We start from the raw sequence: 14914 nt of genomic DNA, 5'->3' as shown, positions 1-14914 counted from the left end.
CCTGTGTGACGCTTTATTCCCCTGCGTTGTGGTATACGTCCTTTGTCTAATCATACTGTTTCGTGGAATCGTTTCTATTCTTGCCGCGCTCCAAAGGCGTACAGTAGTCTTAAATAGTAGTCATGCTATCCTCTACTACAAAGCTTGTCCTATTAACAATTTGTGAAGCTGCTAGCGGACACTCACCGATCTCGCGCTAGAATCTTTGTTCTAGAGGTAAGAGAGTAGAGTCTGGAAAATATGCGTATGTATTAGCAGTCCCATACCCAAAATTGACTTCTTTTTGACCGAATCCACAAAGCCCGCGTAAAGCTAGTTCGAGAGTCTGAAGTTTAATGACATCTCCAAGACAAGAGATTGGCCGATCTGCCGCATGAAGCAACCTCGTATCTGTGGGCAGCTATGACACCCGTCTACATGACAACATTTGGTCCACCAAGACAGTCAAATACATAATACTAGTGTATAGATAGAAGACAATGATGAATCGCCACTTTGCCAATTGATTCCAGTACGATTGCTGCTCTTGTTTATTGGTCAAGGGAGGCTAGCGTTTAGTCGCATGCCCCTTGCAGATGCAGCCATATTGCAGTCATAATATGGTAGAATGGTTGCCATCATGCAGCTCAACTGAGACATGAATTTGGCAGATCTTGCAAATAACCGAGACATAACACCGGAGCGGTGGTAGTAAGGGAGGTAAATCTTGGATTGTCTGGATGCCCGGCAGCGTGGGCACCAGCAGATTGGTAATAACATCATAATATGGCACGTGTAAGTCAATGACGATGGCCGTTTCATATGAAATATATATAATTTAATGCAAGACATGGTGGCTAACCAACAGAGTGATGTTCTCAGGGTATATCAGCTGCAATAAGACAAGACCATCCGTGCGTAGAGTCAAGTAGCTAGATTTTCGCTGATTTGATTAAAAAGTGGCAAGAGTCTTCATATTTTACGTCGCTGCTTGTAATTATACTGACAGTAGTACTGCATCTAGATGGGGCCTGTTATGTCTTGAGTCTCATATCCCATCACCAAAGCGAAGCTTCAATGTCATAATAGCACACAAATGTTGATATTCTCTCCCGTTCATGTTTTATCTGGCCAAAAGTTCATGTGATGAGTTCATGTGATTTTCCAACTTGGCTAATTCAGCGATACTTCTTGACGTCTACTGTGGGCAAGTTGACAAATTGAGTCTAGCCATGCAAGGGAAAAAGAGGCTGGAGCTGGTCACAACACACAGAATCTGCCTGGTTATGCTTGAGCTGTTCCATTGCAGTCTCTGTACTCCGTGCTTTGCCACCGGACCCCTTGCATAACGCAACTAAATAAGGCGTACGGAGATATTTCTACTTTCTACTTGTACTAGCCCCCGGACCCTTTGTAGCCGCCGAGGAAGAGCATGCGCTGTCAATCCTCATTTAAGCGTCCACCACGACTGACCACTAATGCTTCACAATCTCAAGTAGAAGCCGATGGATTCGGAGCCAGAATTGCGCCGACGTTGCTTCGGAGGGCAAAGAAATGAGGATTTCGAACCCAACGTGCATATGCTATATGTAGATGCCTGTTTGCCTGCCATTAACAGCTAGCTTGAGAAGAGAAGCTGAATCGTCTCGGCTCACGTCCGGTTGGAGCCCACCGCTGGGCGATTTAAGCCTAATGCAAGGCCATGTGGGACACAAACTTGGCTTTTCTGGCATCTGAAGATCGGAAGCTTGATTGTGCCTGTGGGACGCGAGGGGGGGGTGAGTGTGCGTGCGTCAAGTCTCATCTCATCGTCACTTTGTAGCCCTCGCTTTGGATCTCGATGTGTTTGATCATGGCTGTATATCATTGCATATTGTATCGATTTTAAGAAGCTTGATCCTCCACTACTGCTTGAAAGCACATACAGGTACCAAATTCTTTGCTTCGATCTCGGCGCTATACAGACAGGCCTGTAAGCGACTTCCGAATCGTCCTACCCGTTTGAGACGGGGCAGTCTATCAAACTGCATTTAGTCTCCGCGGGCCACGACTAGGGATTTCCCAGCGACTAAGATTAGCTCGTATTTAGTTTCTTTCCGTCTACCTTTGCTTCTTCTTCTTGTCGTTTGCTCACTGAGTCAATGTCTTGGCTCATGTTGCAACCCGCATCTACGTCAATAAGGTCGTTCCTCTCTCTAGACCCATGTAGGCCAGAAATTAACAAGGCTGGAAGTCTCTTGCTCCTAGCTTTTCGCCCCCATCCGTCTAGCTACACCGGCTATTCGGCCACAACACTGTCTGTCCCCTCGCCTTTAATCGAAAGCCCGAGCTTTCATGGTCACACATCTCCACCATCGGTCAGGCATCAGGCAATTCGTACGAGTCAGAAGGAAAGGTTATCATCGGAAGATGGCCCTGAGCATCTCAAATGGCCTGTCATGAACTTTTGAATATGCTCCAGGTGTAATACGCCTGTCCGATGGCCACTGACATGCGCCCCGCTATTCGTGCGTTTTTGTATACTACGTTGCTTACATGTATACGACTCATGTAAGACTCGAACCATGGCGGCAATCCCTGTGTCCGAGGGAAAAGCATCTCCAGCCATGAACCGATGCTAATCGGCCGGGTTGGCTTGGCAATAAAAGAAGGTTAATCTCTCCCTTCCGTAGCGGATCCCCTGCTTGGGGGCGACATCCGGGTCTGGACCCCCGTCTGGCGTAGTATCAATGACGAGATCTGATGAGGCTCAGTGGAGCAGCTTCGGGTCATGGCCCGAATTGAAAATTCTGCCCCGGTGAGCTTGAATACAGCACGATGGCAGACATGTCCGAGCGGTCAATTGGGTGTACGAGAATAGCAATTGCAATTTCTGAGCCCCTGAATGTATCACGGAGCAATGATGCCGCAGGAGCAGGTCTGTGGTTGTACGGCATATGCACGTAAAATGGAGCCCACGGCGGCTCACCGGGGCATCGCTCCAATGCTGTATCACTTTGTTTGACCAAGGCTAAAGCAGGAAAAACAAAAAAAAAAAATACGAGAGCTGTGTTGGCGAGATTACTGCCCGTGCAGTTGGCGATCGAACTCATGTCTCAGGCTGTGAGTTGTTGATCCGGGTAGTTGGACGCGGTGCTGGGGACGCACAAGGGCTCGGTGAGTCAAGTAAGCCGAGCTACTTTCTATGACTGAAGGAAGAAGGCGGTGACTCCATGCATACTTGGAGATTGATGTTGTTGGACCCAGCTGAGATGTATTCACTGTGCTGCCTTGTTTATGGCTCTCCCTTGCCGTAGGTGAGTCTCGGATGTTGTATCGCTAGACAAGACATGTAAGTTATTACCTAGTCAGACTTTACGTCTCTGAATTAAACAACACCAGAGGTATTATGCAGTTGCTACTAATTGTGCTGTCTTTACTGTGGCGACAAGTCTGTACATAGCTGTTGTAGTGGCGATCTTCTCTTTATTGATCTTAAAAGATATCCTATCCAAGACTTTCTATTGCGATCTGAACGTCCATGTTAATATGTTATGCCTGCATATGTCTTGATTTAGAAAGATTAATGTCTTAAACATGGTCCCGAAAGTGGCGAATTCTGAGTTATCGCAGTGTTTCATGGCGGTACCAACTTATACCAACGTAATACTCAGACCGTCGAATTATCGGGGCAGAGAAGCAACATTTTCTCCCTCGATGAGCACAGAGAGCGTGTGGTTCTAGTAATACACTGCGATCGAGGGCAAAGATCTACGAGAAGACCAATAATACAAGTAAAAAGTAAACATCGCGATCTGACGGCGATTTGAAGATAAATATCCGCCATCATCTCCTTCCAAATTCTCTTTTTCTCGTCACTCGCAATCACATCTCAGTCTTCAATCCCACAATAACCTACCTTTGCATCACCTTTGATACTACAAACCTCACTCAAGACTCACCTTGATCCACCACTCAAAATGAAGGTCCTCGCCATTGCCACCATTCTCATCGCCGCTGTCAGCGCCGCTCCTACCAAGGAGTTGTGCCCTTCCCCTATCCCACCTATTCCTTCTTATGGACTCCCCAGCCCACCTCTCAACGGTGAAATCCCCCCTCTCAACGGCGGCAACCCACCTTTGAACGGTGTAATTCCTCCTGTTGACAGCGTGATTCCTCCCGTCAACGTTGCGAATCCTCCCGTCGACGATGTTATTCCTCCCGTCAACGTTGCGAATCCTCCCGTCGATGATGTGATCCCCCCCGTCAACGTTGCAACTCCTGTCAGTGGCAGCAACGTATTCGGCCAATTCGAGTGCCCTGCCGGGCTCCTCTACTCCAACCCCCAATGCTGCTCTGTTGATGTCCTCGGCATTGCCGACCTCGACTGCAGCTCCCGTAAGTTATCAACACTCTACACACATCTAAATCCCGTCTCCGAATCTAAACCATAGCTAACGTAAACAAAACTCCATAGCATCGAAAACTCCCAAGGACGCCAGTGATTTCCAGGATATCTGTGACACGGCTGGCAAGAAGGCTCAGTGCTGTGCTGTCCCTATTGTAAGCACTGTACCTTTCCACCTCCTTGTTAACAGGACTAGAATACTAACAAACGAAACTTCAAGGCCGGCCAAGCTGTCCTTTGCCAGGACGTCATTGGCGCCTACTAAAGGCATCACTTATTTTTTTGGGTTGATGCGGCTTTGCCGAGGTGCTTTGTTTAATAATGTGCCGCTGGGCTTTCGGCACACACAACTATATAATTGAACATTCGGACCTGGATGGATATACGCGTGTTGAGATTTTTGTTTCTGGAAATTTGCTAGGAATGTGTATTCATCTGTTCAACTGATGACACAACATATATGCACATTACAGGTAACACCTAGTTTCTCAAGTTAGTAATGTATTATTTTTCTTATATTGCATTGCTTACCTATATTGGCTCTGTGAACCCAACCATGCACCTTTTCATAATGCGATTGTATGTACAAGTCTTGTGTTGGTTATTTTCTATGTACTTGCTAGCTTCCTCATAACCAGAGTGCTTGGTATTATACAACCTGTCGTGGGCTTCCTATTCAAGCCAAAAATCCATCCAGTTCAGAAAAGCCCCCCAAAAATGGCCATGTTTCATCATAGCGGGTATCGTTGAAAAAGTTCCTCAATGCGTTGCCCAAAGATTGTAACCTAGATCGACAATGCAAGGTAGGCAGGTAGGTAGGTACTATTGTAAACACTACCCAGCCTCCTCTCCTTCGCCTTCCTTCTCAGGCGCTGTTGTTATTTTTAGGGAGCAAGTAACTGGTCAATGTTGACTCTCTCTAAGAAGCTAATGTGACCGAATCCAACCCAGTGCATTGCGAGCTTGTTCGGGCTGATGAGGATCAGCTGGGTTTCAATGAACTTGTCTAGCACAGCCCTGCCTGTTAGCTTATATTCAAGCTAATATTTTAGCGAGCGCATCTTTCTTGCTTACCTCTGAGAAAGCCCGTCGCGGCAATGTGACCTTCGCTTTTCACTATCCTGGCCCCGGAGAATTGAGCGTCTGTGGCAGTTTCGACGAAGCCGTCCGGGCCCAAGTCATTGGCCACAAAGGTATACTCCCCTCTCGGGATATTTGGATCCCCTGTCAGCTTAATGCCCTCTAAGCGACCTCTGTACATTCTCGCTTCTAGTCTCTTCTTCTCCCATGCCTCGTCACTATCCTGCTCGTCACGGAAAATGCCCAATTCGGCATCCGTGGCGGGTGGGTCATCGGGCTGATGTATCAACAAAAATTCGCAGCCATGTGCGCTGTAGTCGCCAACCCAAATCCCCCTCCACGGCCTTTCTGGCGTTGGGGTGTATAGTGACGGGTCGAGAGTCGAGTATGTGACGAGCTCTTCGCCAATGTGCACGCCAAGGGCACCAGCCCCAGCACCCATTGCCTCTTCCTCCATAATCTCGTCAACTAGAGCCTGGAGGGCTCCGGCGAGGCCTCCCTGCCCCATGAACCTGAGAGGGTTAGGCGTGCCCGTCAACTCCATCCATTGTCGTATCTGGAAAGTCTGGTCAGAAACCTGGGCTCTGCTTCGGGGCCTGTCCTGCATCGAGGGAGCGGCATGGCCTCGACCTGGCTGAGCGCCCGACACATAGTGGTTTGCCGGGACAACAGGCGATGGCCACATGTTTCCATAAGGATATCCCCGTCCCAGCCGTCGGACCGCGTCCTCAGAGTCCATTGGCCTTGTGAGCAGAAAATTGCTAAACATGCCACCCAGTCGTTCGTCCAAGGCCATGGGCATCTCGTCGGCAAAGCGGTTAGCGCCGGGTCTTTTGGAGAAGCCTCCATCCTCCTGCCTATCCTGGACGCGGAACTGCAGCACCGGTTTATCGAGATGGAGCTTCACCACCGGCTCAAAGCCGTGAATAATCACGTCCTGATCTGCCGACCACTGCTCAAAGGTCGACTGGTTGCTGACAGCCACCAGCTGGTAGCCCTCGATGCAGCCGCGCCGGGTGTCATAACGCACCAGAATCAGCTTTCCCGTCAGATCTCGGTCGCAGAACCAAATCTTGAACTTTGGCAGAAACCACAGGCGGTCGTGGGCTGCATACAGCTCCCTGAAGCTCGCGCACGGCCCTGAGGTTGCGACCTGGGTGCCGGGGACATTCTGCTGGACAAGGGCCTGCCACAGCAGGTCAGACAGCGCATGTTCGCGCAAGGAGCGGCATGTGGCTGAGACGGCGGCGAGGTCGCATGCGGCAAGATGCGACAGGATGGTATCGATGAGCTCCGGGGGGGATGGCGAGCAGTGGAGCGGTGCTATTTTTGCTTCGAGTTCCGGCCTGGCGGCGCGATCTGATCTGGGCGCCCGGCTCTGGATCTATGGCGGTGCATCGACGGATGCGTTAGTGGCCTGGACTTTGAACTTGGCTTTGGGGATGGACGCAGGGCAAGAGGAGGAGGAGAGGAGAAAAATTGCAAAGTGCGAGGGGATTGCCCAAGTATGTATAGGTTATAGGTAGCTTATAGGCATGGCAGGCAGCACAGAGCTACATTAGTTCTGCTGGCTGCTTGGGGCAATCTGCCGGCAGTGCTGGTGTGGTGGGATGAGGTTGCAGTACCTTGCATAATGGCGGCGTCACGATGCGGTTGGGGTTGGGCGCCGGGCTGGGCCGACGGAGATGGCCTCAGGACTTTTGCGCGACGCTCCGAAGCGCCATGCTCGTCGATGCCGTGGATGAGCTCGAGGTTGTCTTCGTTTGCGGCGTCGACCCGGCCGTAGATGATGGGCACACCGGCTGCTGGAGTTGAAGCTGAGGCCGAAGTCGAAGCTGGCGATGACGACGACGCTGGTGAGTGATAGCGGTCCATCGCCGTAGCCTTGCCGCTAGCAAGCCCCAAGACCATGGCGCAGAGCTGGCGAGACTTGGGGTCTTATGGAAAGCGATGAGGTCAAAGGGACTGAAGGGATGGAGAAAAGGAGCCTCAGAAATAGATATAGATTCGTCAAAAGCCACAAGTCACTGAATCACCGCCCTGGTGTTGCTATTACTGGACAACCTGTCAAGTGCTTTGGGTTCGATTTGTTGGCCGCGTCGGTAAGCTCTGTGCTGCTCGGTCCACTGCAGTATGCTTTGAGGCGCTGTAAGTTCGATTCCACCAAGCATGTACTGCTACTCTTTCCAGAGCTCAAAGCTGTACGTAAACGCAACAACGCAAGGTACAGGTAACCCCTGCACGAAAAAAAAAAGTTCAATTGTCGGTCCCGCTGGCTTCCAGAACCGTCAGGCAATGTGGAAAGTGTGCTGATGCCGGTCGTTTTACTGCGGGCCCGGGCAGCAGAAGATCAGGGCACTTTGCAGGCAACTCGCTTGCTCGCTGCAGGGAGTCTATAATTGGGTCGAGAGCCCAGCCTTTGGGGGACTTTGTCGAGCCAGCGTAGCAGACAAGAGTCGATCAGCGTAGCAGCTGCAAATGATCCGACAAGGAGTGCGCTTTGCAGCGGGCCAAGCGGATGGGCTCTTGAAAACAAAAGAAGAAAAGGGGGGGAGTTGTTGTTGGTTGGAGCTTGTTCGAGGATTTGAAATCCCCCTTCTCTATTGGGGCAGCCTGAGTACCCAATATTTTGGCAGCGAGGCGATTTTCTTATACATGCCGGCCCAGCTCCGCATCATCGGCCGGATGGTGGGCAGAGACTCGCAACTCCAACCACGCGACCGCCGATTGCGCTGGGCCAGCGGTGAGATATACACCGAGCACCATGGCTGCTGCCTGAAGTGAAGCTCAAGTCGTCCAAGCCATCGAGCAAGACGGGGAAATACGGCATGTGAGTGTTTGCACACGTTCCTTGGGTCCAACGCGAGGCCACCCTCTCTGCGGGCCCCGTCCGGCCTTGTCCTCTGCAGCTATCCCGAGAGCGCATCTGCTCCGAGGCCTGGTGGGTTAGACAGCCCTGGGGGAGGCTCTACTAGGTGCTGTTAGTCCCAACGCAGTATTAGCAGCATGTATGTATCTTCGTATTGCTGCTGCCAGGCCCTATCGGCAGCATCATGCTCGTCTCTGGAACCGCACCCCTCCTCCAGAATAGCCGTCGACTTGAGCCGGGACTGGTTAAGTCTCTCGCGGTGACACAATCCTAGCCCGCTCTCTCCACACTTTCCGGCGCCGCCGTATCAACGTCTAGGGCCTCCGGCCTTGTCTTCCGGCACCAGCTTTGCGATATTTTATCGAGAGGGAGGGTGGTGAGGCGGTTGCAGGGGGCCGGCAAGTATTTGCCATCAATGAGATCCGCCGTAGAGACATACTAAATGACGCCTAAAGCGCCTTGTAAGGCGCTGGTGATGCTAGGTTGATACATCGATGTACTAGGTTGGCATCACCAAACGCGCCAAGCGCCTGAAGCAGTCCCCTGACCAGGCAGGTAGCTTCCCAGTTTTATGCAATTGTTACTGTGACGGGTGCAGAAGCTTATGGTACATCTACACACCCAATATAAATGCAGACCAAGCCTTGTAATGAGGTTGTACCAAACAATTATCTTGTACACCCCCTACCTTGCATACATGCATACTTGTATATAGATATAAATATATATTTACGTTTTATTAGGAATCTAGTTGTAATATCCAGCCAAGATCTCCAAGCGACGCCAGAACTACAAAGAGCCCCAGCTCGGCAACCCAAGAGACCACAGAAGAGGCAATTACATATACATCGCCGCCAAGAGCACGTTTCTCGGCGAGATGATCTGATACAAGAAGGCAACAGTTTGCGAGCGATCCATATCAGCCGGGCTTGGGAGCCCTATTCGGTATCTCCCTAGCAGGTTCTTAGCAAGCAGTTATGCAAACTCGAGATGGTTCGGAATTGCAATCTGTCAACTCATTCCGCATTTACGGGGCCAGCTAGCACCAGGCCGCGCCATATCGGGCTGACGTCGTAGGTGTCGTAAGTCGAATGCCGTTACCCGTCAGGACTGCCCGCCCTGTGAGCTCTACCAACAGGCCTCTGAGATCTTAGATCGACACTTTAAGCATCTTACCCACTGTTTCACCCAAAGGGCCGGTGGGCCAGCAGCGTCGGCGAATCTCGAGCCATTGGTGCTAGTGTGTGCATGCTGTAGGTAGGTAGCTGTAGCCTGTAGCTGCTTTGAGCACAGCCAGCCGCGCCCACAGTCGCTGAAGAAGCATCCGCGCCTAGACGCTCACCTCCTCTTCTGGGCCTAACCCAGCTTCCCGTTCCAGCGGGATCGTACACTAGCCGCAGCGCCGTACAGGAGACTTTTCCATGTGCCAGCAGGGGGCCAGCAGCAGCTCTCTCAGGGATCGGGGTCGCAGAGGGCCAATGACGCTGCCGGACGCCAGAGTGTGCATGGCATGGAGTGGTCTGGCTTGCGGCTTGGCTTTGCCGGGGGGGCTGCCTTCAAATGCCCCGACCTACCTATACAAGGAGGTGACAGTACCGTAAGAGCGGATGGGAAAGGATAGTGAGCACGGGGCATTGCTTAATTCGTTGTACTATCGAACCCTTTGCCTTGATTATTGATGCTTGGCCATGCTGATCGGGGAGCAGACGCGGCAAAGCGAGCACGAGCATTTTCGGCTGACCAGTTCCGACGGCACACACCACGGCCTGACGTCGGAGCCCTTCCAGGTAATAATCGCGACACATCATATCAGGTGTGAAGCGCCTTTGCGGTAGCTGTCACAAACCCGCCATCGGAGACGGTTTTGCAGCCTCAGACACTGCATCGCCTGACCCTTGGGGTTTGAGTTGAGGTTCCTTGTGCCAGTGGTCCAACCAAAGCTTCCAGGCCATCTAGCCGCTCGGCGGTACTTGCGATCCTCCAAGGCCGCCGGAGGGAATCTTTGTCGCCATCAGCAGCGAAAGTTCCTCCACTTGTAGAAAGCGGCGGGTTCGCCTTGGAGATTCACCGTAGCACTGTTGACGTCCAGTTGGTCAAAGCTCGTTTTATGCCCTTGTTGGTCGAGGATAGATGTGGGGTGTTTTTTTTTCCTGGAGGAACCCAGGAAGAATCCATTCTTGCCTGCACCGAACGTTTGAGGAAAAAAAAAAAAAAAAAGGCCTTCTGCTAGCAGCCTCGTATAGATGCTCACCTTTGACCCTTGCTGGAGCGTATTACTAGTAGTACAGTATAAGGCAATAATGCTGGGGGCGGAGAATGATCCTAGAATACAAGGCCTATCCGAGTACTTGCATGTCTTGTTGCTACCTGCACACATTTGGTATTATACTTGTACAAAAGACTTATAGTAATTCTGCATGGGTGCCTAGGTGTGTATATGGATGCTGGATTCTGTTTTAGATACTTTTCTATGGGGAATTTGTAGAGTATTTCTGTAATAGTAGTTAATAGCGGCAGAAGCCCATACTGTTGACGGAATTTACAACCATGTCGTGCTTAGGCTACAAACGGGCAGTCTCCGCAAGCTTTTGCTCTTTCAGACAAGCATCAATCTATCTACGATTTGTATGTATGTTTATTAATTCCCGCATCTTCATTAGTTGCTTTTGCTTCGTGCTAACCTGGCATACAACAATCAGACAAGACGAGAGAACCTGGATGGGCCTGTGCTATTCACAGTTAAGCGGTACCAGGTACCCCTGGCAAGCCTGGTGCTTGTATTGGGAGCCTAAACGGAAAAACACATCCGCCGCAACCAATCACTTGCCATCCACTACTCCCATGTTAGACGCCAGCTTCTCTCCTAAACACTCCAAGTGTTGGGTATCACTCCGTCTCTGCAGCTTGATTTGGCATCATCGCAACGTCGACACGTCAGATTCTCAACCTCGGCCATTATCGAGCCACCTGAACTATATCCTGCTAGCCTTGTCAACTGAGGAACCCACTCAAGTATTAATCAGCTCCCCCCTGGTCATTCTCTCTATCAAGTGTCTGGGCACGTTCTCAATCTCCAACTTACATATTCCCATTATTCGCTTCTTCGTCGCTATAGGGTTCCAAATCCGACTCGCACCGCATCACTGGCTCGCCTTCCTAGTTGGGCCTCGTCTTCCACACCCCCCTCCCCAACCTAAAGGGACACGCGCTGCGGGCAACCAGAAGAGGCGTCTACTGCGCTTCGTGACGCTAGGAGGACCTCACTGTTTTGACGCTGTTCCAGGCCGCCAAGAGTCACAGTGATCCCGCATCTGTTGTTGAATGTTTTCGGCCATGTCGTCGCTACTGCCGATCATCTCAGAGATCCTGCCCATGGTGTTGCCGTCCAAAACGGAGACGACGCCTGCAGACCAACTCACTCCCATTTTGGACAATGAGGGACGCCCCATCCGCGAAACTGCCATTGCCGGTAAGTGTGACAAAATGTGTGCTTCGGGTGAGTCTTCTCCTTGATCCTCGGATAGAAGCGTGCCCAAAACTGCGTTGTAACTCTCTCTCTCTCTTCTCTCGGACAGTTCTTACAACACACCCACATTCTACAAGCCCCATACATCACAACAGCGAGCAAGGTAGGTGCCACATCCCGCGCTCTCTCTGAAGCGTCTCATTCCTCCGGACCCCAATTGCCCCTTTGGTTGGTTGGTTCTTGTTTCTGATAACGCCGTCAAGACGCCATCATCTATGTAGTCTCCGGTACCGGCACACTTGTCGTAAAGGAGGGCTTCAAGGGCGAATTACGACATCACGAGCTTCGGCCGGGAGACTTTGCATTCGTGCCGGCCTGGACGGAGCACCAAGCCCGAAACGATGGTGACCAGGATTTTGTTTGGGTCATCACTCAAAGCGGCCCCCGTCCTGTCGGAGCCATTTTGACTGATTGGGGGGGGTCAGGAGGTCAAGACGATTGAGTGAAAGTGTTATCGAGATTGGCTCCCTGCTTCCCCAGGCGGCTTGCTTGCATTGTTGCTGCGACTTTATATACTGGTCTATCCCGCTAATCCTGCACCGCAATATGACCTGATAACCCGGCATACCCGTTCGTAGTGCAGCGAGCTGGCAAATACCTGCGCATGATCCAGCATGGGGAACATGAGCACCTCCACCTCGGCCGTCCGGTTAGTGCCCCCAACCTGGTTTATTCCCGCCATCCCAGCGTCTTCCAAATACTGCGCGACTCTGGATGTGCCGATGAGTATATCCTTGCCAGCTAGGCAGACAGCAACCTTGCGCCGATGGCCCCTCGGTTCAGCATTTTCATATGATAGCAAGTCTTCCTTCCAAATGATGTTCTCCCGCCAGAAAAAGTGACGTCCTAGAGAGTTGGCCACGCCTGGATCCGTACTGGCAAAGTACCACAATACCCATTCATATGCTTCTCGGGGCCTTCTTCGGGTGAAGTTGTAAGCGACATCGGGGAGATGCAGCATCACCGTCACCGGATCTATCAAAACGACAGATGTGATCATATGCCTCAGAGCTGGGGAGTGGAGCATGTGGGTGGTCTGCACCGACCCATACGAGTGTGAAGCGATGGTGAACTTGTTCCACTGGTGATGCTCCAATATCTTGGCCATCTGGCGTAGGAAATCAGCTTTACCCAGAGGCGGGGAAGTGAGTCTGAAGGACACGGGCAAAATCTCCACAGCCACGATCCCGATAGCCTGGCCGCCATCGCTCTCCTTAGCTGCACATATGCGTGCGAGGAAGCTAATGTATGTATAGAGCCCAACGCCAATGCCGTGGAAGAAGACAACTGGGTTGCAGTCGTTGGATGTGTGAGGCCGGTGCCAGTAGCTAAGCTGAGGAGCACGCGAGCGGCGGCTTGAGAATATCTCCTGCGGCCGCGGGGGAAACGTTGCAAGAGCCGTGGCGGGCCCTCTTGCATAGAACTTGAAGCCGTGCCAGGAAAGGGCGAGATGTGTGAATTGATCCACCAAGCATATCACTGCATACCAGGTCAGGCCCCGATAGGTTGTTTCAACGTCATCCAAGGTCAGTCGAATGCACGTTGCATTGCCTCGTCCGCTGCGAATAGGTCCGCCAAGCCGCTTCTCAATTTCTGTGATGAAACCCTCCAAATCTCGCTCGACAGCCTCGGAGTGTCCGTCGTTGCTCTCAACATCCTCCGCAGCCTGGTCGAAGAAGCCCCAAAGGAGGAATTCCCGCACATTGTCTCGGCGGATATCTTTGAGTTCAGCGCCGAGGAACCACCCTCTTAGATACAGCTCGAATGAGTCGACATGTGCCAGACACTGATTAAACAGATCCCAGCGTTCCTCCGACGTCAGCGGTGTAGGATGCACAGCTCTGCGGTCCAGCTGGCGCATATACGGGAGATAGATAAAGCAAAAGAAGAGCAATTCGGCAGTTATGAGCCCCCATAAAACTTGAGCAGCCAGCGTCTGACGCGTTGTTTCCCAGCCATACCAAAGGTACAGAGCTCCCAAAATAGCGGCGTAGATGAACGGCGTTCGGCGGAAAAAGAAGATGGAGAGGCGGATGATGAAAGTGTTGCTTATCATCTTCGTAAGAAAAAGATGTTTGAGTGGCCACCAGCGGGACCTCTCGCACGGAAACAAAAAAAAAAAAGGCTATCGGCTGAAAATGAGTGACAGATCTTTGATTTCCAGAGTTTTGCTAAACTTTATTATCCCGCTCCTCCCTCGGTTGGCGGAGAGAGCAGAACAAAGCCTGAGTGTGTGCCCGAGACTTGCGATGATGGGGCCATGTCGAAAGCTCTCCTGATTGGGTATGACGTCAATGCCTTACTAGGCCTAGTTTACGCTGGGGAGTACTTTCATAAGCATGAGAGGCGCAACAAAGATGGCTCATCTTTTTCTGGTTGACGTGATGAGTAAAGATGCTTCATCAAGATTCTATGTTAAGCTGGCATTTCCATTATTCTATTTTCCTATGGTTTGAAGAAGAGTTTGTTCTGTAATGGGAACTACGAGCTACAGCAGCTGATTTCTAATGTGCGGGTCGATGGCTGATTACATGCAGTTTTGACAGAGTAAGTCTGTATGCGCCGCTGGACCTCGTTTTTGTCGAACACTGAAATTATCCTATTTGCCTTGCCTTTATTGATTTCGAATGCGGCAGTTGGTTGAAAATAATTATTCAACTACTTCATGAGACCGCAAAAGCTGTGTGCTTCATTACTCTTTTAGTACCTAGACGGTGCACTTTGCAGTGAAGCACGCGAAACTCACTTACTTCATCTATGATGATCTATTACGGCGGCCGCCTAAAACGCCTCCCTAGTATCTAATTATGCAACATTACTGGGATCTAATGGCATCTCTCGTTGATCGCGTTACTGTAGATACACTCTCTGTATATGTCTTACTTTGGAATTGCGTGTCCAGACATAAGACTGCTTGAGATAACGCCGGCCGAGTCAGCCGAGCTGCATCTGCGCCCGGCATGTGATGAATTCACCCGACGCAGCAACTTGCATATTGCACAATATCACATCAAGCGACATCCGAGTAAGCGAACTCTTACGCAGCTTCACAGGGCACTGATTCATGAAGATG

The 14914-nt window shown here is 51.1% G+C and overlaps 5 protein-coding genes across 6 annotated transcripts; 2 read left to right on the top strand and 3 right to left on the bottom strand.

The window, feature by feature from the left end:
* Positions 1 to 3592: 3592 nt before the first annotated feature.
* TrAtP1_006105 (uncharacterized protein) lies at positions 3593 to 4881 on the top strand (the record flags this gene model as incomplete). Of its 2 annotated transcripts, XM_014082751.2 has the most annotated exons (3): positions 3593 to 4356; positions 4436 to 4521; positions 4587 to 4881. In XM_014082751.2, the coding sequence occupies 3 exons, from the start codon at positions 3939 to 3941 to the stop codon at positions 4629 to 4631; spliced, it is 549 nt and encodes a 182-aa protein (XP_013938226.1). In that variant the 3' UTR covers positions 4632 to 4881. The 2 variants fall into 2 exon arrangements, with proteins under 2 accessions (XP_013938226.1, XP_065969068.1); XM_066112982.1 differs by having other exon boundaries at positions 3939 to 4521.
* A 369-nt stretch (positions 4882 to 5250) lies between these two features.
* Positions 5251 to 6248, bottom strand: TrAtP1_006104 (uncharacterized protein; the record flags this gene model as incomplete). The annotated part of the gene is made up of 2 exons (XM_014082750.2): positions 5251 to 5372; positions 5441 to 6248. The coding sequence occupies 2 exons, from the start codon at positions 6246 to 6248 to the stop codon at positions 5251 to 5253; spliced, it is 930 nt and encodes a 309-aa protein (XP_013938225.2).
* Positions 6249 to 6645: 397 nt separating this feature from the next.
* TrAtP1_006103 (uncharacterized protein) lies at positions 6646 to 7357 on the bottom strand (the record flags this gene model as incomplete). Its single annotated transcript, XM_066112981.1, has 2 exons — positions 6646 to 6830; positions 7072 to 7357. The coding sequence occupies 2 exons, from the start codon at positions 7355 to 7357 to the stop codon at positions 6646 to 6648; spliced, it is 471 nt and encodes a 156-aa protein (XP_065969067.1).
* A 4291-nt stretch (positions 7358 to 11648) lies between these two features.
* On the top strand, positions 11649 to 12283 carry TrAtP1_006102 (uncharacterized protein; the record flags this gene model as incomplete). Its single annotated transcript, XM_066112980.1, has 3 exons — positions 11649 to 11784; positions 11891 to 11944; positions 12045 to 12283. 3 exons carry the CDS (start codon positions 11649 to 11651, stop codon positions 12281 to 12283), a joined length of 429 nt encoding a protein of 142 aa, XP_065969066.1.
* A 78-nt stretch (positions 12284 to 12361) lies between these two features.
* Positions 12362 to 13897, bottom strand: TrAtP1_006101 (uncharacterized protein; the record flags this gene model as incomplete). The annotated part of the gene is made up of 1 exon (XM_014082748.2): positions 12362 to 13897. The coding sequence occupies one exon, from the start codon at positions 13895 to 13897 to the stop codon at positions 12362 to 12364; it is 1536 nt and encodes a 511-aa protein (XP_013938223.2).
* Positions 13898 to 14914: the final 1017 nt, after the last annotated feature.

The sequence above is a fragment of the Trichoderma atroviride genome, chromosome 3, assembly GCF_020647795.1.
Source record: "Trichoderma atroviride chromosome 3, complete sequence".
NCBI classification, from domain to species: Eukaryota; Fungi; Ascomycota; class Sordariomycetes; order Hypocreales; family Hypocreaceae; genus Trichoderma; species Trichoderma atroviride.
The sequence above is the reverse complement of the archived record's forward strand: the minus strand, read 5'-3'. Positions and strand labels throughout refer to the sequence as shown.